Genomic DNA, 23,502 nt, shown 5'->3' with positions numbered 1-23,502 from the left:
AAACTTCATCGTTGTAAGAGGAATGAATCCTGGGAATCTAATCTACAGCATGGTGACTACAGTTAACAATTCAGCTGACCCTCGAACAACATGGGCCTGGCCTGCGAGGGTCCACTTACATGCAGCTTTTTTTTTTTTTGACAAATAAAGTACATTACCATAAAGTGTATTTTCTCTTCCTTATGATTTTCTTAATAACATTTTCTTTTCTCTAGATAGCTTTATTGTAAGAATACAATATGTAATGCATATAGCATACAAGATATGTATGTGGTTGGCAGTTTGGTATCGGTAAGGCTTCTGGTCAAAGGAGGTTATTGGTGGTTTTTAGACGGTCAAAAGTTATACACAGGAGCGCCTGGGTGGCTCAGTCAGTTAAGCATCTGACTTTTGGTTTCGGCTCAGGTCATGATCTCATGGTTCATGAGTTCAAACCCCATGTCCAGCCCCACACGGGTAGCACAGAGTCTGCTTAGGATTCTCTCTCTCCCTCTTTCTCTGCCCACCCGCCCCCCTCATGCACATGCTCGCTGTCTCTCTCTCTCTCTCTCTCTCTCTCTCTCTCTTCCTCCCTCCCTCTCAAAATAAATAACTTTTTTTAAAGAAAAAAGGTATATCCAGATTTTCAACTGTGTGGGTAGGTCAGCGCCCCAACCTCTGCATTGTTCAAGGTCTACTGTATTGTATACTTGAAAGTTGCTGAAAGAGTGGATCTTACAAGCTCTCACCATACTCGAGAAAATATAACCATGAGATGATAGATATGTTAACTAACCCTACTATGGATGCATTAACTAACCTTACTATGGTAATCATTTCACAATAAATAGGTATATCAAATCATCGCTTCATGCACCTTAAACTTAGGCACTGTTATATGTCAGTCATACTTTAATAAAGCCAGAAGGAGGAGGAGGAGGAGGAGAAGAAGAAGAGAAAGAAGGAAGAGGAGAAGGAGAAGGAGGGGGAGGAGTAGGAGGGAGAAGAGAAGGAGGAGAAGAAGGAGGAGGAGGCAAAGGAGAGGAAGAAGAGGAAGGAAAAGGAGGAGAAGAAAGACCTAAAGACAATCCCAAAGAAAATATACAGATGGCAAATAAGCTTATGAAAAGAGGCTCAACATCGTATCCTGGTGGGAATTAAAAATTGTACACTTTGTTGGCTTTTTTTTTTTTAAAGTGTAAGTTTATTTATTTATTTTGAGAGAGAATCACACATGGGAGGGGTGGAGAGAGAGGGTAAGAGAGAATCCCAAGCAGGCTCCACACTGTCAGCACAGAGCCCAACACAGGGCTTGAACTCACAAACCGTGAGATCATAACCTGAGCCAAAGCCAAGACTCAGACGCTTCACTGACTGAGCCACGAGGGGCCCCAGAGATTTTTAAGGCAGAGACACTTTCCTGTATAATAGCGTTAATGGTGGATATGTGTCAAGCTGCATTCCTCAAAACCCATAGATAAACCCTAATGTAAACTACATACTTTAGGTAATAATAATGTATCAATACTGATTCATCAATTATAACAAATGCACCACACGAATGGAAGATATTAATTAGAGGTGTAACTGGGGCAGGGGGGGAGGGGTTGAGAAAGAGAAGGTAAATGGGAACTCTGTTTATTTAACAATTTTTCCATAGGCTTATACTGCTCTTAAAAACAGTCTATGGGGGCACCTGGGTGGCTCAGTCAGTTAAGTGTCCGACTTCAGCTCAGGTCATGATCTTGGGGTCTGTGGGTTCGAGCCCCACATCGGGCTCGGAGCCTGGAGCCTGCTTTGGGTTCTGTGTCTCCCTCTCTCTCTGCCCCTCTGCCCCTCGACCCTGTCTATCTCTCTCTCAAAAATAAATAAACATTTAAAAAATGTTTTTAAGTCTATTAATTTAAAAAATGCAAGGATGAGAAAAAGATATACCATGAAAACAAGAAAAAAAATGAACATAGGAAAAAAATAAGGAATACTCAGGTGCTCAGAGGGAAGCAAGAAAGCAGGGGAAAAAAGAATGAAAAGCAAGAAAGCGTGTGCCCTGAAAACCCAGTTTACACCCGTTATCAGGTATACACAGAGGTGGTTCCAGTACTGACCGACTCCACACCAGCAGGGCTGGCCTCCATTTGGCGTGGTAAATCCTACCAAACTAAAAATGTTCCCTGGCCATCTGTCCTACTGAGAAGGCTGTGCACCGGTCACCGCTGGTCATCAAGGGGAGAGAACCGCGAGGATGTTCCGCCCTTGGACAAATGCTTCAAACGCTTGGTTTTACGTCTGAGCAATTTTTTGGCAACGGCTGGACTTGGGTGCCAGAAAGGCAGAGGGGAATCACTCCGCGTTACTTCAGCCCAGGCCACAAAGACGTGTATAATAATCCGAGACGTGCACTGACCTCAAGATCTTTCCGATTAACTTCAATCACCCTTCATTCAGCAAACAACCCAACAGGCGCTCGAGACCAAGCGGTGAGCAAGGGAACCCGGTCCGCCTTGCAAGCGAACTTCTCTCTCACATCCTGCCTTCTATGGAAGGCGCCTCCCAGACAGGAAGCTCGAGTTCAAGCCCAGCTCCTTGTAGCAGCAGACAGTAGTGATGGATGGAGGAGGCACGAAGACAAGGACGACGTCTGCCTGCAGGGATGAGGAAGGAGGCTCCCAAAGGACAACCGGGACTCAGCAGATGGAAGGAATGGGGGGTGCGCAGTAATGAGCTCATCACGAGAAGATCCGAAGGCCGGGATGTTTGGGGAAGTGGCAGCAACGATGAAAACACAGGTAGGAGAGTAATGAGAGACGAGGCAGGCTGAAATTGGAGACACCTTGATCCACAACCCCACGAAGAAGCCTGAACTTTAACCACAGACGAGGACGTAGGCAGCCACCGGAGGATTTCCGCAGGGGAATGACATGTTCCTGATGAACTTTTTTTTTTTTTTTTAAGACTTCATTTCCAACTAAGCTCTACACCCAACATGGGTCTCAAACTCACAACCCTGAGATCAAGAGTCCTGTGCTCTACTGACTGAGCCAGCCAGGCACCCCCAATGAACTTTTTCTGATCTAGAACTAATCTAAATCTTTCCCTGATCCTTTCACAGTTGGCTTTTAATTTACAGAACCAAAATATTGATGAGGATGTGACTTAAGGTCTATATAATTTCTAACTAGTAAGACTCCATTATGCATAAATTGGACATTAGCAAAATTTAATACTCTTGCGATTTAAAGGACATGATTTAAAAAGTGAAAAAAACAAGCCACAATATAGAGAAAAATTTGAAAATCATGAATCTGATAAGAAACCTGTATCTAGAATAAAGAACAACTATGATTCAATTATAAAAAGACTTCAATTTTTTTAAAATCGCAATCCAAGCTAGTAAAGGATTATGGTAACAAAGTGACCTGTAAAGAAAAAAGGAATTTCACGTTCAGACCCAGGATGATACAACATGGAATATAAAAGAATGGATAAGTGGATTTAGGAGGAGAAAGAAGGAAGTGGCAGGAACCCTATACTAGAAAAGGCATCTTTGTAAAAGAAAAAAAAAAAGACAAATGAACTGAACAATCTCCTCAAAGAAGATACAGAAATAGACATCAAGCATATGAAAAGATGTCCAACATCGTTAGCCATCAGAAAAAGACAAATCAGAACCACAGTGAAGTATCACCTCACAACCACCAGAGGGTGACTTATCATCGAAAGAACAGATGAGCGTCAAGTGTTGGAGAGGAAGGCGAGCAATCACAGCCCACAGCGATCCATCGTCCAGGAAATGGTGCAGCCGCTTTGGAAAACAGTCTGGCAGGTGGGCGGTCAAATAGTGAAACAGTGTTACGGTGTGACCCAGTATACACTCAAGAGAAATGAAAATGCATATCCAAAACGTGCTCACCTTCAGCAGGGCGTCCAACCGGAGCCGCCCGCCTCCCGGAGGGATGCTGACCCGCTCCTCCCGCGCTCCCTCTGGTCTGGAGGAGGGATGCAGGTGTTGCGAGAGGAAGGCTGTTCCTTGGCAGGAACCCTGAACCCTTTCCACGAAGAGTGTCACTAGCTTCGTTTAAAAGGATTAAAGAGGGGTGGCCCAGTTGGTTAAGCCTGTGACTTCAGGTCAGGTCATGATCCCGCGGTTTGTGAGTTCGAGCCCCGCATCGGGCTCTGTGCCGGCAGCTCAGAGCCTAGAGCCTGCTTCGGATTCTGTGTTTCCTTCTCTCTCTGCCCCTCTCCCACTCATGCTCTGTCTCGAAAGAAAGAAAGAGAAAGAAAGAAAGAAAGAAAGAAAGAAAGAAAGAAAGAAAGAAAGAAAGAAAGAAAGAAAAAAGATCCACAGTACCGTGGACACATCAGACCCTGTGTTGCTGACTCTGGGCTTGGCACTTTGCATGCTTTTCTCCCTCCCACAAAACCTGGAGTGGCCCGTGCAGCCAGAAGTCAGCTTCTCCTGGTCCCTCACCACACCTTAGCATCCGTATTTCCAAAACCCAGTCTCCTCCTCCTAGCCATGGCTTCCCCAGATGTGCCCCATACCTACGATCTCAATGAATGACCAAATCTTATCCTTGCCGTTAACAAAAAAAGAGAAGAAAAATCCTCCTGGCATTTTGTTGGCATTTTGTGGAAGGAGTTTGGATGAGGGCGGCTTTGACTTCATAACACCGACCCCGGCAAGTTTTTGCACACCCTGGGGATAAGGGAGACGTTGGCCTGGATGTGAGGAACAAAACGGCAAATGAAGGGTGTGTTTACCTTGGCTCTTAGAAAAGAAAGAGCTCAGTTCATCCTGGGCCTGGCCCTGAGTAGGGAAAGGGTTAACAGAGGCAGGCAGAGAAAAAGGACCCTCAAGAAGGCGCCAGCTCCTGGGGGGGGGAGGGAAGGCCAGCACCCTGGGAAACGCTCAAACTGAGAGTCAGTGAGTGATCTCCAGAGGGCGCTCGGCCCCACACTCAGCCCTTTTTTTCCTGATCACGTAAAAACAGAAAGAAAATTACAGCTGAGCAAATTCACTTTCGGTTTCCAAACCCAGTGAGCGAGGCCCGGGAAAGAACCGCCTCTGGGCCTGAGGCCGCCCGAGGAGGAATGGAATGTGTTCCCCCCGTCCTTTAGCCTTCCGGAGAAAGGCTAGACCCCTTACAGGGCAAGGCAGAAGCCCAGAGAATTCACCCTAAGGGGCAGCCTGGTCCTGTAGAGATGGAGCTCTTCCAGAACCTGTATGAGACCCCCGCAGACATGCTGTCCGCCTTTGTGGAGCGGAGCCTTCAGCCCGAGGGGGACTGGAAGGAGGAAGTGAAGGATGCCTGGCAGAGGATCGAACGTTTCTTCAGGGATCGATGCTTCCATGATGAGCTGGTTCTAGACCAGGAAGTCAGGGTGTTAAAGGTGGTGAAGGTGAGCCAGGGGGAACTTGAGTGGGGGACTTGAATCCCAAGCCCTGCGCTTGGAAACCATGTGACCTTGTGGGAGAGGTCATTTCATCTCTGGAAGCCTCATTACCCCCACCCCCCACCCCGTCTTTAACCTAGATTTGTTACAAGGAATAAATGAGTTAAAGCGTGGGTGTAGCAGGATTCTCGCAGAGAGAGTCGCGACACCCAGGCTTTTCTTTACAGGAAGCAACTTTATTCGTGCTGGCACTGATCACTTGGGTTCCTACGGGAAGAAGTGAGCCCCCAATGCCACGTGACGTAGTTTTTCATATATTTTGTACTTTTTTGTCTCCCATATATGGTAACACACAAATATGTAGTCTGGTTGAGTGGTTTCATGTTACAAGGTTGTGAGGGATGTTGTCATATATGCCTATAGCCAGGTTACCTTGAGGTGTTTTTTCCCCCTTAGGGAGGAGACCCTACCGCGTGGACAAGTGCTTTTAAACAGTAAATCATCCTATAAATCTGAGGGATGGTAAGGGATGATGATGATTATTTGAGATCAAGCTGGTTGCCAGGGTGGCAGGAAAAATATGGCTAAGCTTGCTGTCTCTCTCAAAATAAATAAATATTAAAAAAAAAAATCTACCTAGCAATTAGGAGTACTTAATGGATTAAACGGACTGACCATGTAATTCAACACTCACTTATATCATGGTTTTTCCTGGAAAGTACTAAATTGTAATACAACTTTTAACATACCACCCTAAGTCAAAAGTGCCTTGACCATCAATCAGGCTAGGTTTTGCTAATTTCGCTAGATGAAAGATATCTATGAACCTAAAAAAAAATAATAAAGTAGCCAATTACCTTACCAGCAAAATAAGTTTATTCAGGAAAAACAAAGAATGGCAACTCAACACGGGCCAGCTTTGGCAAAACCATAATAAGCAAGTCCCACCGCAAAGTAGAGGAGGAACTTACCGGAAGGAAGAGGAAGGTGGGAGGGATTGTTCTGAAGGAAAAGCTGGTCAGAGTAATGAGACTTTCTCATTGGCTGAGTTGCAGGGGTAGTCGGTTCCTTGCAGAAAATGCAACGTGCATCTTTTGGGGGGGGGCGGGGCACTGCAATTGATGTGTCTGTTTACAATTCTGTTGGGGTCTGTAATTGACAATTCCTGCAATTGATATTGAGTGGTACCGCTCCTCCTGCTGGCCTCCCCCTCTGGCCTCAGACCCCATTTTGTGAGGTCTCCCTTAATTTTCATATATCTAAAATTTACTTAAGTAAATCAGGCTTTGCCTTGGGGGTGGTATGGCTGCCAAAGGAAGGACCCGTGGCTTTAAGGAATTTTTTTTTTTTTTTTAAGAATCTTTAAATAAAGGGTGGAAACCAAAGAGTCAGGGGTGTCACCAGCATAGCAGGAGCTTCCAAAATGGAAATCAAGAATTACAAACTCTCTACTTAAAAAGATACAAACTTTGCACCGCGGGGCTCTGCCTGTTCCACATAGCTGAACTTCCTGGAGGGACTGTAATGTATGCTTTCAGGACCGAAAACCAAAAAAAAAAAAAAAGAAAAGAAAAGAAAACCAGAAATGGGACAATATTCTCTGAAGGGTGGGTTTGAAAGTGTTCAAGTATTTTAACATATGTCGCAAAAAGAGCTCTTTCATGAATTTGAAAGTGCTGTGTTTCCATTGGAGATGCACGTTGCATTTTCTATATGCCATTTATGTTACTTCGAATACCCCTGCCCTGAAGTTCCCATTCTCACTTTTAGGGGTATGTGTCAAGTGCAGACTATTTGAAGAAGAAGAAGAAAACAATCACTTTCCCTTTCCCTCTTGTTCTCTCAATGATCTTTATTTCCAGAAGTTTCAATACTCCTGGAATAACTATGTCCCAAGTATTTTGAGCTGTATCAGAAATGCCTGGAATGAATGTTTATGGAGTTAAACTCCCTGTTTGGATAAACACTGGTAAACCAGCAACTGCAAAAAGGACACACGTTGGTAATGAATGTTTCTGTTTCTATGTGAGGAGGAAGGAAGAGGTTACATTGCACTAATTCAACACTTCCTTCTCTCTGCCTTTCTGGACCTTGGTAAGCACTAGATTTTCTAAGTTGCATCTAGTTTTCCTGATTCCGTCTATCTATATGGTGGTGAGAGTAATGTGACTTTCTTGAGTTAAATGTTACTGATACCATTGGATTTCCTACCATGAGTGACCTAGAGAGTCTTCTGGGACCAGCAGTAACTTTTGCAAAGATATCCCCTGCAGTGCTTGATCACTGCCATCCTTTGACATCTATATTCTTCCTTGTACTATTCTGTTTCCTCAGGTCAAGGAACCCGATGCCAAAATCAAGGCTACATGGGAACCTGAGATCAAAATTACCTCATAACTTTTTTAAATTTTTTTTCACATTTATTTATTATTGAACAGACAGAGCTTGAATAGGGGAGGGGCAGAGAAAGGGAGACACAGAATCTGAAGCAGGCTCCAGGCTCTGAACTGTCAGCACAGAGCCCAATGCGGGGCTCGAACCTGTGAACCTCAAGATCATGACCTGAGCTGAAGTCGGCCACTTAACCAGCTGAGCCACCCAGGTGCCCCAGCCTCATGTGATTTAAAAAAAAAAAAATTTTTTTTTGTAGATTTATTTATTTTTGGTAGAGACAGAGCACAAGTGGGGGAGGGGCAGAGAGAGAAGGAGGCATGGAATCAGAAGCAGCCTCCAGGCCCGGAGCTGTCAACACAGAGCCTGACAAGGGGCTCGAACTCACGGGCTCAAACTCACAAACCGCCAGATCATGACCTGAGCCTAAGTCAGATGCTTAACCGACTGAGCCACCCAGGCGCCCCTCATGATTTTTTTTAACGTTTATTTTTGAGAGAAGGAGAGAGAGACAGAGCGCGAGCAGAAGGGCAGAGAGTGAGAGAGGGAGACACAGAATCTGAAGCAGGCTCCAAGCCGTCAGCACAGAGCCTGATGTGGGGCTCGAACCCACGAACCGCGAGATCATGACCTGAGCTGAGGTCAGACGCTTAACCGACTGAGCCACCCAGGCACCCCATGATTTTTAAAAATTATACAAGTAATTTCTGGCACCAACCTAGATGAAGTAAGGCTCTTACAAACTCTCACACAAATTATAGCTAAAACTCTGGACAGACATCAAAAAACAAGTGTTTAAGAACTCTGAAAAGTAAACAACATTAGGCCGATTTGGGACCGAAGTCAAAACTCAAATAACAACCTGTAACAAAGGTGGTTATAGTGGAGCAAACTAGCAGTACATGGAACAACAGGGATGGATGTCAAAAGCACTGTGCTCAGTGAAAACAAAAAAAGCCGGCTTCTAAAAAGTCCCATACAGTACAATTGCCTTTGTGTCCTTCTTGAAATGACAGCATTATGGAAATGGAAAACAAATTAGTGGTTTCTAGGGTTTAGAGATGGGGGGGGGGGCAGGTGGTTAGGTCTCTAAAAGAGCAGAAGGAGGAAATACAATGAGATAGTTCTGTATCCTGATTTCAGTGGTGATTGTAGGAATCTACACATGTGTAAAATGTCTTAGAACTATATGCCTTGCATCGATGTTGATTTCCTGGCTATATTTAGATAAGGTGTGATCGTTGGGAGGAAACTGCAGACCTGTCTAAACTATTTTCCTGCATACCTGTAGTTATTTCAAAATAAAAATCAATTTATGGTGCGGGGGAGAAGGGCCAGCCCCCTTCCCTGCCTACTGAAGGAGACCCCCAGATCCCCCTTCCTCAGAGAACATGTTCATTTCAGCGCTGTTTACCCAGCCAAGGAGCAGAGACAGCCCCTCAGACGTAGCAACAACCCCTGGAATTTGGGAGTCTTTATTTTTCTTTTAATGTTTATGTATTTATTTTTGAGAGAGCGATAGAGAGTGAGTAGAGGAAGGAGGAGCAGAGAGGCCGACAGAATCCCAAGCAGGCTCCACGCGGTCAGGACAGAGCTCGACGTGTGGCTCAAACCCACAAGCCGTGAGATCATGACCTGAGCCGAAACCAAGAGTCAGACGCTTAACCGACTGAGCCACCCAAGCTCCCCGAAATTTGAGTCTTTAAAAATAACATTCCCCAGGACAGGGGAACAAATAAATAAACTTTATTTAAATATATATATATTTATACATAAGTGTGTGTGTATATATATATATACATACCTAAGTGTATATATACATATTTATACATAAGTGTGTATATATGTGTGTGTGTGTATATATATATATATATATATATATATATATATAAACTTAACAATATATATAACATTCCATAGGACAGTGGCTGCCTTTCCACACTTTGGCGGAAGAGGACACATTTTCTCCTTCTCTTGTTGAGGTTTCTTTTGACCAAATATTAAGAACATGTAGTTTTCTAGTTCATTCCCTGCAACTGCATCGGCACTAAGTAGGGGGAAAGGACAAGGCCAGAGGAAGATCATTTGCAGGTGAGCTAAGGGCAGGCAGGACTTTCCGTCCTCAGTCCCCCTCCAGTAGGGGAACCCCATCCTCACTTTGTACCGGGATTTTGATGCTTGTCCATGACATCCGAATTCCTTTTCCCTGCTTCTTTCTTTTCCAGGAAAGATTTATTTAAAAAAATTTTTTTTAATGTTTATTTAATTTTGAGAGAGACAGACTGACAAACAGAGTGTGAGTGGGGGAGAGGCAGAATCTGAAGTGGGCTTCAGGCTCTGAGCTGTCAGTACAGAGTCTGACGCGGGGCTCAAACTAACAAACGGCGACATCATGAGGCGCCCCCAGAAGGAGAGATTTGTGATGCATCTTTCAAGGCTACCGCTGTGCCTTGTTCTATGAACACATATGTTACCTACACACTGGAATTTCCAGCATCCCTGCATACCCACACATCCGCACACACAAAGTCCAAAAAATGTATTTGTGCATACGCACACAAAACATATGTACAAAATACATACGTAAGAGTATGGTTGTCTAGGCCAGAGCTGTCCAATAGAGCTTTCCCAGTGATGGAAATGTTCTACACATGTGCCCCCCAATGTAATCATCACTCTCTGTGGGCGGCTGTTGAGCACTTGAAGTGAGGCTGGTGTGACTATGAAACTGAATTTATAAATTTCATTTCATTTAAATTTAAGTAGCCACAGGGGCACCCGGGTGGCGCAGTTGGTTGAGCGTCTGACTTCGGCTCAGGTCATGATCTCACAGTTGGTGGGTTTGAGCCCCACATCATCGGGCTCTGTGCTGACAGCTCAGAGCCTGGAGCCTGCTTCGGATCCTGTGTCTCCCTCTCTCTCTCTCTCTCTCTCTCTGCCCCTCCCCCACTCATACTCTGTCTCTCAAAAATAAACATACATTAAATTTAAGCAGCCACATGTGGCTCTTGGCTACCATGTTGGACGGCACGCAGTTAGGCATCGAACATCTCTGGAATGAGCTAGAAGAAGCTGGTAACTGTGGGGGCCTCTGCAGAAGGAGCTTAGGGCCTGAGGTACAGGAGGGTTTTACGTTTCGTTTATATTCTTTGAACTGTTTATCATGTACTTAATTTTTCTAAATGAATGAAAAGACGTGGTCGGCAAAGGCCACCATGTACGGAGGAAACCAGGAGCTCCTTTTGGTACCTGTGTAGACAGCCTAACATGAGGCCCCTGGCTTCACCCCAGCCTCAAAGCTTCAGTCCCCAGGGGAGGTGAAGCTCCAACATTACTGTCCTCCCCAGGGTGGATCCTCCGGGAAGGGAACGACGCTGAACTACAGCTCCGATGTGGACCTGGTCTTGTTCCTGAGCTGCTTCCCCAGCTTCCAAGACCAGGCAGAACACCGTGCATCTGTCATCAGTTTCATCGAGAAGAGACTGACTCAGTATGGCAGGAGCCTGGCCTACAGCATCACCATGGTCCCGCAGAGAGAGACGAACAGGGTCCCCCGCTCCCTGTCCTTCCACGTCCAGGCCAGGAAGAACAGTGAAGCCATTGGTGTGGATGTGCTCCCAGCCTATGACGCTCTAAGTAAAGACAACAATGGGGCGGGGCCAGAGAAACTAGGCAGGGGCCCTCCACCAACCTGGCCTTGGGGGAGGTTTGGGAAAGTGGAAGCCAGAGCGGGGAGAGTGGAGTTTGCCTTTTTTTCCCTGAAGGGCTGGGACTGGAGCTATATCTTGAAGATTAATTCCTTCCATAAACTCATGTGTTTCCACGTCCCGCTGCCGGGGAGCTAGGGAACTTCTGGATTCCCACCCAACCCAGGGAGGAGACTCTTCTCTGACCTTCTGGGAAACACCAGGGCAAGTAGGCACTTCAGGGTCTTTGGAGTTAGATTGGAATCTTTTTTTTCATGTTTCTTTATTTTTGACAGAGAGAACATGAGCAGGGGAGGGGCAGAGAGAGGGGGGGGACAGAAGATCCCAAGAGGGCTCTGCAATGATAGTAGCAAGCCCGACACGGGGTTCGAACTCACGAACCATGAGATCATGACCTGAGCCAAAGCCGGTCTCTCAACCAACCGAGCCACCCAGGCGCCCCTAGGTCGGAATCATTCTTAAAGACAGGGCTCTTGGGGCATCTGGGTGGCTCAGTGGGTTAAGCGGCCAACTCTTGATTTTGGCTCCGGTCATGATCTCACGGTTTGTGAGATCGAGCCCCAAGTCAGACTGTGTGCTGACAGTGTGGAGCCTGCTTGGGATTCTCTCTCTACCTCTCTCTCTGTCCACACACTCGCAAGTGTGTGCTCTCCCTCTCTCGAAATAAATAAATAAACTTAAAAAAACAAACAAACCAGGGCTCTTAAAGTCTTCAAATTTTGGCACTAAGACTTACTAACTATACGACCTTGAGCAAGCTATCTAACACCTCCAAGACTCAATATACCAACCTGCCAAATGGCATAATGTCAGGTTGAACCATAGGAAATTGACAACATTTGACCACGCTTGAGCCTCAAAAAGGGCACTCCCTATGGTTCCACTTAATTTTACCTGCTGCATGGAGCTGTTCTAAGGATTCCGTGAGCTTCACCCAGTGTCTGACTCATGCTAAGTCTTTGGTCAATGGGAGCTCTTTAAAATCTATGTGACTTTTGAGGGGGCCACCAAACCCTCTAAGCTTCCGTTGGAAAATGGGAAACATAATGCTGTTCGTGCAGGAGACAATTCGTGTCCACTGGCTACCTCGTGGTTTTATTTCCCATCTTCCTCTCCTCAAAGAGTGGATTTTCTCACACAGGTTCTTTTGTCTCCCAGGAAATTTTTGCCCGGACTCGAAACCACCTCCGGAAATCTATGAAGATTTGATAACCAGTGGCGGCCACCCTGGGGAGTTCTCGCCAAGCTTCACAGAGTTGCAGAGGCACTTTGTGAAAAGTCGCCCTGTCAAGCTGAAGAACCTTCTGCGACTGATGAAACATTGGTACCTGCAGGTGTGGGGCTGGGCTGCCGGGCTGGGAGGTGCAGGGACAACAAGGAGGGCAGGTACACGCTAACATTTTTTTTTTTTTTTAAGAGAAAAAGATGGAAACAAGCCATCTCAGAATAGAGCTAAATAGGGACACCTGGGTGACTCAGTCGATTAAGCGTCCGACTTCGGCTCAGGTCACCATCTTGTAGTTCGTGAGTTCGAGCCCCACATTGGGCTCTGTGCCCGCAGCTCAGAGCCTGGAGCCTGCTTTGAATTCTGCGTCTCCCTCTCTCTCTGCCCCTCCCCGCCTCTGTCTCGCAAAAAACAAATAAATACTTTTAAAAAATTTAAAAAAAAGAATAGAGCTAAATAGTGTAGGCAGGTGATGTAATTGGAAACTGAATTGTAGGGAGGTGGACAGCATTTTGCATTATTGTGGCTGTTCTTTGGTGTTGCTCTATTCTGTTAACTTTTTTTTTTTTTTTTTTTACATCCGAGTTAGTTAGCATATAGTGCAACAATGATTCCAGGAGTAGATTCCTTAATGCCCCTTACCCATTTAGCCCATCCCCCCTCCCACAATCCCTCCCATAACTCTCTGTTTGTTCTCCATATTTAAGAGTCTCTTCTGTTTTGTCCCCTTCACTGTTTTTATATTATTTTTGTTTCCCTTCCCTTATGTTCATCCGTTTTGTCTCTTAAAGTCCTCCTGTGAGTGAAGTCATATGATTTTAGTCTTTCTCTGACCAATTTCACTTAGCATAATACCCTCCAGTTCCATCCACGTAGTTGCAAATGGCAAGATTTCATTCTTTTTGCCGACTAATACCCCATTGTACATATATACCACATCTTCTTTATCCATTCATCCATCGATGGACATTTGGGCTCTTTCCATACTTTGGCTATTGTTGATAGTGCTGCTATAAACATTGGGGTGCACGTGTCCCTTCGAAACAGCACACCTATATCCCTTGGATAGGTACCTAGTAGTGCAATTGCTGGGTCGTAGAGTAGTTCTATTTTTCGTTTTTTGAAGAACCTCCATACTGTTTTCCAGAGTGGCTGCACCAGTTTGCATTCCCACCAACAATGCAAAAGAGATCCTCTTTCTCTGCATCCCCGCCAACATCTGTTGTTGCCAGAGTTGGTAATGTTAGCCGTTCTGACAGGTGTGAGGTGGTGTCTCATTGTGGTTTTGATTTGTATTTGCCTGATGATGAGTGACGTTGAGCATCTTTTCATGTGTCTGTTGGCCATCTGGATGTCTTCTTTGGAGAAGTGTCTATTCATGTCTTTTGCCCATTTCTTCACTGGATTATTTGTTTTTTGGGTTTTGAGTTTGATAAGTTCTTTATAGATTTTGGATACTAACCCTTTATCGGATATGTCGTTTGCAATTATCTTCTCCCATTCCATCAGTTGCCTTTTAGTTTTGCTGATTGTTGCCTTCTCTGTGCAGATATTCTCTTAACTTCTAACGCACCGTGCCTTGGTCACAGCCTCTTGGTTTCTAAAGGACAATTAAATGGTTCCTGACATGCACAAATGTGATTTTCCACAGGGTTCAGACCTCAGGCATTTCATACAACAGTAAGAAGAAAGCTACCACCTATCAACCTTTATTTTTTTTAATTTTTTTTAACGTTTATTCATTTTTTGAGAGAGAGAGACAGAGTGTGCACAGGGGAGGGGTGGAGAGAGAGGGAGACACAGAATCCGAAGCAGGCTCCAGGCTCTGAGCTGTCAGCACAGACTCCGACGCGGGGCTCAAACCCACAAACCGTGAGATCATGACCTGAGCCAAAGTCAGACGCTTCACCGACTGAGCCACCCAGGCGCCCTGCTATGTATCAACCATTAATTGTCTGCCGTGGTCTATGCTGAGTGCTCTGCATATTTTTTTCTCAGTCTTTCCAACAGCACTGTAATGTATGTATTTTTCATTAGCCCCATTTCGGGGATGAAAAAGCCAAGGCTCAAGGGCTAAAGTTGGGCTGAGATTTGAACACAAAGGTGCCTGCCTGTGTGCTCTTAATCAACAATGCCACCTGGCTTTTTACAATAATAATTTATTTCATGGGGCTCCTGGGTGGCTCAGTCGGTTAAGTGTCCAACTCTTGATCTCTGCTCAGGTCATGATCTCATGGTTCATGGGTTTGAGCCTCGCATCAGGCTCTGCACTGGCAGTGTAGGGGGTGCTTAGGATTCTCTCTCCCTCTCTCTCTGCTCTTCCCCCGCTCTCTCACTCTCTCTCTCTTTCAAAATAAATTAAAAACATTTAAAATAATAATAATAATTTTTTTGTAATCATAATTTTCATAATAACAATTATTTTTTCTGATTATTTGTATGTTACATTGGGCTCATGAAAAATTCAAGTGATGAAAAAAAAGCATAAGAGAGAAGGCAAAATTTACATGAAATGCGGGATGCTTGGGTGGCTCGGATGGTTGAGTGTCCGACCTCGGCTCAGGTCATGGTCTCACAGTTCCTGGGTTCGAGCCCCACATCGGGCTCTGTGCTGTCAGCTCAAAGCCTTGAGCCTGCTTCAGATTCTGTGTGTTTCTCTTTGCCCCTCTCCCACTCATGCTCTGTCTCTCTCTCAAAAATATATAAACATTAAAAAAAAATCTGTTAAATTTACATGAGATGTGTGAGATGATACTAATAACATTTTTGGAGACTATGCCTTACGCCCCTCTTTGTATCTGTGTTCACACAGCTCATGCCTGGAGCTTACTTAAGTGGAATCCTATCACGTGTACTCTTTCTATGGTACACTCTTTACAAAAACGCATTTGCTTACGGACCTTTGGAGTTGAACTTTGGGGACTTAGCCTGTTCATGTATTTTGCATCTTCTCCCACTGGGACATTTTCTTATCAATTGAAAGACCTTTTTGTAAATATTTACCATTATTTCTCATGTGTTGCAAATATTTTTACCAATCGACCGCTCCTCTGTGGACCTTAGTTATCGTATCTTTGGCAATACAATTATTTCTAATTTTTATGCTACACAAACAGGGCTGACTTTTCTGGGTTGTCGTTTTTCTATCTTGCCGGCAGTGTGTAGGTGGTCTTTTAATTTTCTTCTCATATGTCTCATATATATTTTTTACTCCATTTGCAATCTATTTTGGTATTTGGTGTGACAGTGGGATCATCTTTATTTTCTTCCAAATTGGCGGACAAGTTGCGCCAGCATCATTTGTTGGATTATGCGTTTTTTTCCCATTGTTCATCACCCTTACCGGTTGTTAAATTTCTGTATCCACTGGGCACTCTGTTCTGTTACACTTGGCTACGGTTTATACTGACACCAAAAACACACCATTTGGGGGACAACTGCTTTCTAAGTCATATCTGAGAAAACAAATACCAACCTCTCTGTTTTTCTTTTTCATAATTTTCTTGGGTCTCCTAAGCATTTATTCCTGTATTTGAATCTTAAGATCCTTTTTCTCCCACTAAAAAACACCAGTGGGATGCTAATTGTAATTACAATAAATTTCTAAATTAATTTTTGAGGAACTGAAAATTTCCCATGATTACACCTTCTCCATCTTTCAGTTTGTTCCGATTTTGTTGTATGTTTTCAGTGTGTCGATGTGTTTTTGTTTTTATTTGGCTCCCATATACACTATATTATATGGCCTCCCCCATTCCGACTCACTGGCCCAGAAGGTCCATGAGAGGCCTCGGTTTCCTCTTTCGTTGAAATTTTGATGGCCCCAGGACATAATCCATCTAGAGCCCAAGCTGCTGGGCTCATTTCAGGTTTCATGGATGTGCTACATAATCCAGACGTAAAATGGAGTTGACAAAATAGTTATTTCATTTCTTTATTTTTATGCAAGCTCTATACCCAACATGGGGCTTGAACTCACAACCCTAAGATCAAGAGTCAGTGCTCCACTGGCTGACCCAGCCAGGCACCCCTGAAGTTGACAGAATGTTACTGGGACCTGGAAACAGAACTGGAAACTCCCAGTTGCCAGGGTAGCAATCTCATATCCATTCTCTCTGTCTCTCTCCCTCCTTCCCTCCCTCTTTCCCTCTCCCCACCCCTCAACCCTGCAGTACTTGAAACCTAAATATCGAAACAAAGCATTGCCCGCAAAATACGCACTGGAGCTACTGACCATCTACGCCTGGGAAATAGGTACAGATGAAAGTGAGAACTTCAACCTGGATGAAGGGTTTAGAGCCGTGATGGAACTCCTCATAGATTATGAAGACATCTGCGTCTATTGGACCAAGTACTATGATTTCCAAAATGAGACTGTCAGAATCTACATCAAACAACAGTTGAAGGAATGCAGGTGAGTATTACTTTCGGCTGCAAGGAATAGAAAGCCCAACTCATGCGAGTTTCAAAATAAGGGGAACTTACTGGCTTTTGTAACTGAGAAGTCCAGAGATGAATGGAGCTTCAGGTGTGATGTGATCCAGATGTTCACTATGTCCTCAGGGTCCCATCCTGTGAAATCTGCCCTTCCCGGGGAGGTTTACCTTGGAATTCAGGCTCATCTCTTCATGACTTCCATCTTTTCTAGTCTTCTCATCTGAACTCCTTCCTTCCACTGCAAGAGGGAGTACGCCTTTGTCCTAGGATTCTAAGCAAAATCCCCGAGGCTCACTCTGATTGGGTTACAGTTTGTAACCTAATCCAATCAGGAACCGAGAACTTGAGCTTGCAGGAATGCTTCCCTTCACACAAGCATGTACGATCCCATAGACTTGAGTGACAGAGGCCAGGATCCTAAGTGTGATGGAGATCCACTCCCTTTCTCTCTCCCAGGCCAGTGATCCTGGACCCAGCTGACCCTACCAACAACCTGGGAAAGGAAAAGAGATGGGACCTGGTGGCCAGAGAGGCTGCTCACTGCCTGAGGCAGGCCTGCTGTAGGAATGAAGACCCCAGCCAGGGCTGGCATGTACAGGTACAGTCCCTGTCCCCAACCCCCAGTCATGATTCAATGATGACCGCATGTCAACTCCCCAAGAATCCCCTCAAGGGGCACCTGGGTGGCTCAGGTCATGCATGATCTTGCGGTTCATGAGTTTGAGCCCCTCTGAGCTGTCAGCACAGAGCCTGCAGCCTGCTTCTGATTCTGTGTCTCCTTCTCTGTCTGCCCCTCCCCTGCTTGCACTCTGTCTCTGTCTCTGTCTCTCTCTCTCTCTCTCTCTCTCTCTCTCTCAAAAACAAATAAGCATTTAAAAGAGAGAGAGAGAGAGAGAGAGAGAGAGAGAGAGAGAGGGATCAGGGCACCTGGGTGGCTTAGTCGGTTAAGCGTCCAACTCTTGGTTTCAGCTCAAGTCACGATGTCACCGTTCATGAGTTCAAGCCCCACATCGGGCTCCGTGCTGACAGTGCAGAGCCTGCTAAGGATTCTCTCTCTCCCTCTCTCTGTCCCTCCCCCACTCACTGTCTCTATCTCTCTCCAAATAAGTTAATACGTTTAAAACTTTTTTTAACATTAATAAAAAAGAAAAAAATGTAAAAAAAAAAAAAGAAAGAGAAAGAGACTTAATAGACGCAACCAAAACAGTCAGTGAGGAACATAGGATTTGACCACAGACAACGATACCAGTGGTGAAGGCCCCTGGGCACAGCTTTTCCTGCACCATCATAGCAGTCTTGGGTCTGAACACTACATAGGAATCTAGGCTTCAAAGACCCGGACTATTAGCTCATCTGAGAGCTAATCTCCCCAACCTGCCACTCCCAGAGAAATCTTGTTGCCCCTCCCATATGTCACATCTCGCGGGAAAATTCTGAGGCTGGCCTCAAAGGCAGATCTGCGTAACCATCTAACATAAACTCCAAACCAGGATATTTTTGAGCATGAGATGGGGTGAGGCTAATTATGCCAGGACAAGGCACATACACCTGGACTGCCCTAGACCAACAGGAACATCGGGTCACCCTGGATTAACAGCTGTGTCATGCATGATGCAGTGAATGAAAGTACCGTAGTTTTTATGACCACTACCCACCCTACTGAAAGATTCTTTAGGCTGCTCCCAGACTTTTGCCATAACAGTGAATATCCTTGAACATATGGCCCAGTGCCTGACATCTGTTAGGTTATTTAACCTAGAACAACCCTATGATGCACCTGTGGGGTAGGCGCAAATGTTATCCCCGTGTGACAGGTGGGGACTCTCAATAATGCCACACAGGAAGAGTGGCTCTTTGGAGAACGGTTGCCACTTGTTACTCTGATCAGGGTGAGTCACAGGACAGAGGGTGACCCAGTGGTCCTGTAAGCCTAGGGCGACCGAATGTTCTGTTTTGCCTGGGACAGTCCTGGTTTATACCCGTTGGCTGCGATAATCATCGATAGCCCCTTTTTCTACTCCAAGTGTCTTGGTAGGCGATACATCATATCATCGGTAGACAAGAAGAGGAGGATTTGGAGGCAACAGCCACGACCATCACATATCCTTGTCTGCTCCTCCTTCCCTTCCAGCCAGCAAGAGAGGTCCAGGTGATGGTGAAAAAGACAGGAGAGGAGGCCTGGATATTGTCGGTGGACCCCTACAGTCCCATCTGGAAGATGAAAACGGAGATCAAGAGGACGTTTGGCCTCAGAGGGCAACAGCGTCTCTCCTTCCAGGAGCCGGGAGGGGAACGGCAGCTGCTCAGTAGCCAGCGGACGTTAGCCCATTACGGGATCTTCTCTAAGGTTAGCATCCGGGTGCTGGAGACCTTCCCTCCCGAGATCCAGGTCTTCGTGAAGAACTCTAGCGGCCAGAGCAAGCCTTATGCCATCCACCCTGACGACTCTATCTATGCCTTGAAAGAGAAGATTGAGGAGGCTGAAGGACCTTACGTGGAGGATCAGATACTAAAGTTCCAGAATCGGAAACTGAGGAATCACTGCAGCCTCTCAGACCTGCACATCAAAGACTGTGACACCATCATGCTCATTAGGAGAAGCCACAGGCCCCTAGGAGTGCCCACGGTCGGGTTGTACATGATTTAGACTTCTATGGCCCTCTTCCCCCACCCACCCCCTTCTACCCAGGCCACTGTGATTTTCTGAAGCATAAATATGAATAGACCCTTCCCCTGCATGAAGTCCTCCAATGGCCCTATTACCTATGTAATAAAGTTCAAGTTCTTTTGCTTGGCATTCAAGGTCCTTGACAATTTAGCCCTTGCTTACCTCTTAATCTCGCCTCACCACTCTCAAAACACACCAGATGTGCCCAAACCCTTGCATCTCCAGAGCTCCGAATGCCGGATCATACCTCCATGACTGTGAATCAACTATTCCTTTCCCCATGCTTTCGTCTTTCAACACGCACATCTCTAAGTCAATCTCCAAGTGTGGACCCCAGACCAGCAGAATTGGCATATCCCCTGGGAACATCTTAGAAATGAGATTTCTCAACAACTATGTCGGATTCACCCGAGCCAGTTCTTGGTGGTGGGACTCAGCCATCTGTGTCTTAACAAGCCTTCCAAGTCATTTTCTGCCCCTACACCCAGGTCAGACCTTCCGTGAAAGCACTTGGGACCCTCATTGTGTTCCCACGTGGGGATCATAAGTCTCCCTGATTTAAAGAGACTTGACAAGAGCCTTATTCCTGTGTCCCCATGGTCTAGAATGCTGCTGGCCTGATGTACGTGTTCATCACGTACTTGCTGAACAAACAAATGAACCAAAGAATGACTTTGAATTCTTCCCTATTATCTTCCTGACGGTCTCAAGCCAGTTCTGTTTTGGAGACCACGTGGTTTGGAATGCTCTCCCACCCGTCCCCCAGCTACGTCTCATTCTTTGAGATTGCCCATTCTCCCCCATACAAGCCCGGTGCTGGAGTCGTAGACCATTCCATGCTCCTACCCAATAGCTTCACTCATCTGTCCAAACCCAACCACGCAAAGGAATCAGCTGACCCAGCATAGAATCCATCTATTGGCTCTACTTGGCCTATCAGATTTTGAGTCCTGGTGGGTGGGACCAGTTCCCAGTATAGTTAAATAAGGGTGAACATCTAAGCAGAAATGCAGTCAGAACAGATCAGCCTCAGCTCAAGTCTACAGGTGAGTAAAAAGACACCCCTCCACGCAGACAATGGAGCACTGGAGCCACGCATAGCAAGAGAGAATCCAAAGCCCTTACACAGCCTCAGGGAGAGACACTGCGGGGGGGCTGTTAGACCTGCCCTTTTAAAAAAATCGGGCGCCTGGGTGGCTCAGTCGGTTGAGCGTCTGATTTCGGCTCAGGTCATGATCTCACAGTTCGTGGGTTCGAGCCCCGCGTCGGGCTCTGTGCTGACAGCTCAGAGCCTGGAGCCTGTTTCAGATTCTGTGTCTCCCTCTCTCTCTGCCCCTCCCCCACTTGCACTCTGTCTCTCTCTGTCTCAAAAATAAATAAACATTAAAAAAAAAAAATCAAATCCCCCCCCAACCTTTCATCAGTCTAAATTGAGCAGATCACAGCGAATCAGGTGTGCCCCAAAGCCTTGACTAAGATCTGCTTCTGCAGCTCAGTAAAATTCTTTTTCTCTGTTCCTCACTAAATTCATAGTTCCATGCGTCGACATGGCATTGACATCAAGATTCTCTACCACCATGATGTCATTGGATCCCTATCCACCCCCCCCAACCCCGGAAGTTAGATGGAGGAGTAGGATTAACACCTTCTCTCCCGTTTTACAGGTGAGAATCCTGAGGGTTAGAGGCATTCCACAACACGCCCTTCCCAGTCTTTCCCGACTCAGTTAAGGACAAGTCCATCCTTCCAGTTGTTAAACCCAAAGCTTCCAAGTGGTCCTTGAGTCTAGTCTTTGTCTCACATCATATTCTATCCATTAGCAAGACTTGTTTATATTCAAAATATACGCAGGGAAATGATGTCATGTCTAGGATTCACATTTAAATAACACAGGAGAGGGGCACCTGGGCAGCTCAGACAGTTAAGCGTCCGACTTTGGCTCAGGTCAGAATCTCGCGGTTTCGTGAGTTGGAGCCCCGCATCCGACTCTGTGACCACAGCGTGGAGCCTGCATGGGATTCTCTCTCTCTCCCTCTCTCTGTGTCCCAACCCCATTCGCGCTGTCTCTGCCTCTCTCAGAATAAAAAAAAAAAAAAAAAAAAAGTCAGACCATGTCACTCCTCTGCTTGAAACTCTCCAGTGGCTCCCCATTTCATTCAGAGTAAAAGTCAGGCTCACTGGTCTTGAAGATCCCATAGCATTTACTCCCCACCCTTTGCCACTTAAACCTCATCCCCTCCCACTCTCCCCCTTTGGTCATTCCCTTCCAGTCATCCTGTTATTCCTCAAACCCACCAGGCACATTGATACCACAGGACCTTTGCACCTGCTGCTCCTTCTGCCACGAATGAGCCTCTTCCCTCTAGCATATATGTGGCTCACCCTTCGCCTCCTTCATGTCTTTGCTCAAATATCTCCTTTTCAGGCCTTTCCAACCACGTCATTTAAGACCGAACATCTAAACAGTCACACACACACACACACACACACCGGGTACCTCTTAACCTCTTGCTTTGCTCTGTTTTTCTCCTTAGCATTTCTCACCATCTTATTTACTATAAAATTTGACATAGTTATCCTGTTTATTGTCTGTCTCCACCATCAGAATGCAAGCCTTCTGCAGGCAGGGATTTTTGTCTCTTCACTGCTGTATCCCCAGCACCTGCCTGGCACGTAGTAGCTAATCAATATTTGTTGAATAAATGAATGAATGGCCAAGATTCGACTCCTGCCCAACTGTCCAGGCCCATCCCTCTCCTCTCCCCCCCCTTTACCTTCTGTGCCAACACATAGTTGACAGCTGAGTCCCTGGCACACACCGGGATCGTCCGAACTTTTACTTTGTTCTTGGAACACCCTCTCCCTTCTGGCCGCATCCCCGGTCTTGAAGGCTCACACTGGACTCTCAGAGTCTCTTGTCCGGCTCCCCTACTGCTCTGGGAGCCCCTGAGACAGGAACTACATCTCATTGTCTTTTTAACACAGCATCTGGCACCTAGCAGTCATTCAATAGGTGTTTAGTGACTGAATCATAATATTTGCATTTACCGGGTGCTTTCTGTGCTCAATGCTCAGTGCTTCATCTGCACAACCTCCTAGGGGGTGGGTTAGCATTATTTTTTACAGATGAATTATGCGAGGGTCACAGAAGTTAAGAGTGTGGCGGGCAGTCTATTCTGCCGGACTCTGGGGTTCCCCTGGCTCACCCTGACCGACCACCAACCGACCGTGAGCAAGTCCCTTGTCTTTCTGAGCCTCATTTTTGTGTGACAAGAGGGGGTGGCCGGGCCGATGGATGCCATCCCTCTGACCTACTGGGAGAGTTGCCTCCTCTGGGGCCAAACCCAAGCCAATTTCAGTTTCCAAACGTCATGAAAGGGAAACTCTAGAAACTCTAAAAGCTGAGAATCGAAACCAACAGCAAAAAGGTGGACTGGAAGCCAAGCATTTTAAGGTGGCCCCAGATCTCCCAGCTTGGCTCGCTGTCCCTCAGTGTCCTCGCCACGGCAAGGGGTCTCCAAGAAGAGGAACCCAGGTCAGCCCAGACACCCCTGGTTCCGTCTCCTCTCTGGTCTCTTTATCCCACAGGACGCTGGCAGTCAGCCGAGGGGGAGCCCCCTTAAAGAAGTGGGTGTGTGCAGGGAGCTGGGTAGGTGCCTGGCTATAAATCTGTGCCCCAGTGGTACTCTCCTCATTCAGAG

At 46.0% G+C, this 23,502-nt stretch overlaps 1 protein-coding gene across 1 annotated transcript; it reads left to right on the top strand.

The window, feature by feature from the left end:
* The first annotated feature begins 4,974 nt into the window (after positions 1 to 4,974).
* LOC122203771 (2'-5'-oligoadenylate synthase-like protein 2) lies at positions 4,975 to 20,277 on the top strand. Its single transcript, XM_042910849.1, has 6 exons — positions 4,975 to 5,379; positions 11,112 to 11,400; positions 12,630 to 12,805; positions 16,869 to 17,110; positions 17,590 to 17,731; positions 19,265 to 20,277. The coding sequence occupies exons 1-6, from the start codon at positions 5,182 to 5,184 to the stop codon at positions 19,778 to 19,780; spliced, it is 1,563 nt and encodes a 520-aa protein (XP_042766783.1). The 5' UTR covers positions 4,975 to 5,181; the 3' UTR covers positions 19,781 to 20,277.
* Positions 20,278 to 23,502: the final 3,225 nt, after the last annotated feature.

This window comes from Panthera leo, chromosome D3, assembly GCF_018350215.1.
Source record: "Panthera leo isolate Ple1 chromosome D3, P.leo_Ple1_pat1.1, whole genome shotgun sequence".
Taxonomy (NCBI): domain Eukaryota; kingdom Metazoa; phylum Chordata; class Mammalia; order Carnivora; family Felidae; genus Panthera; species Panthera leo.
This window is presented reverse-complemented; position numbering and strand designations above follow the sequence as displayed.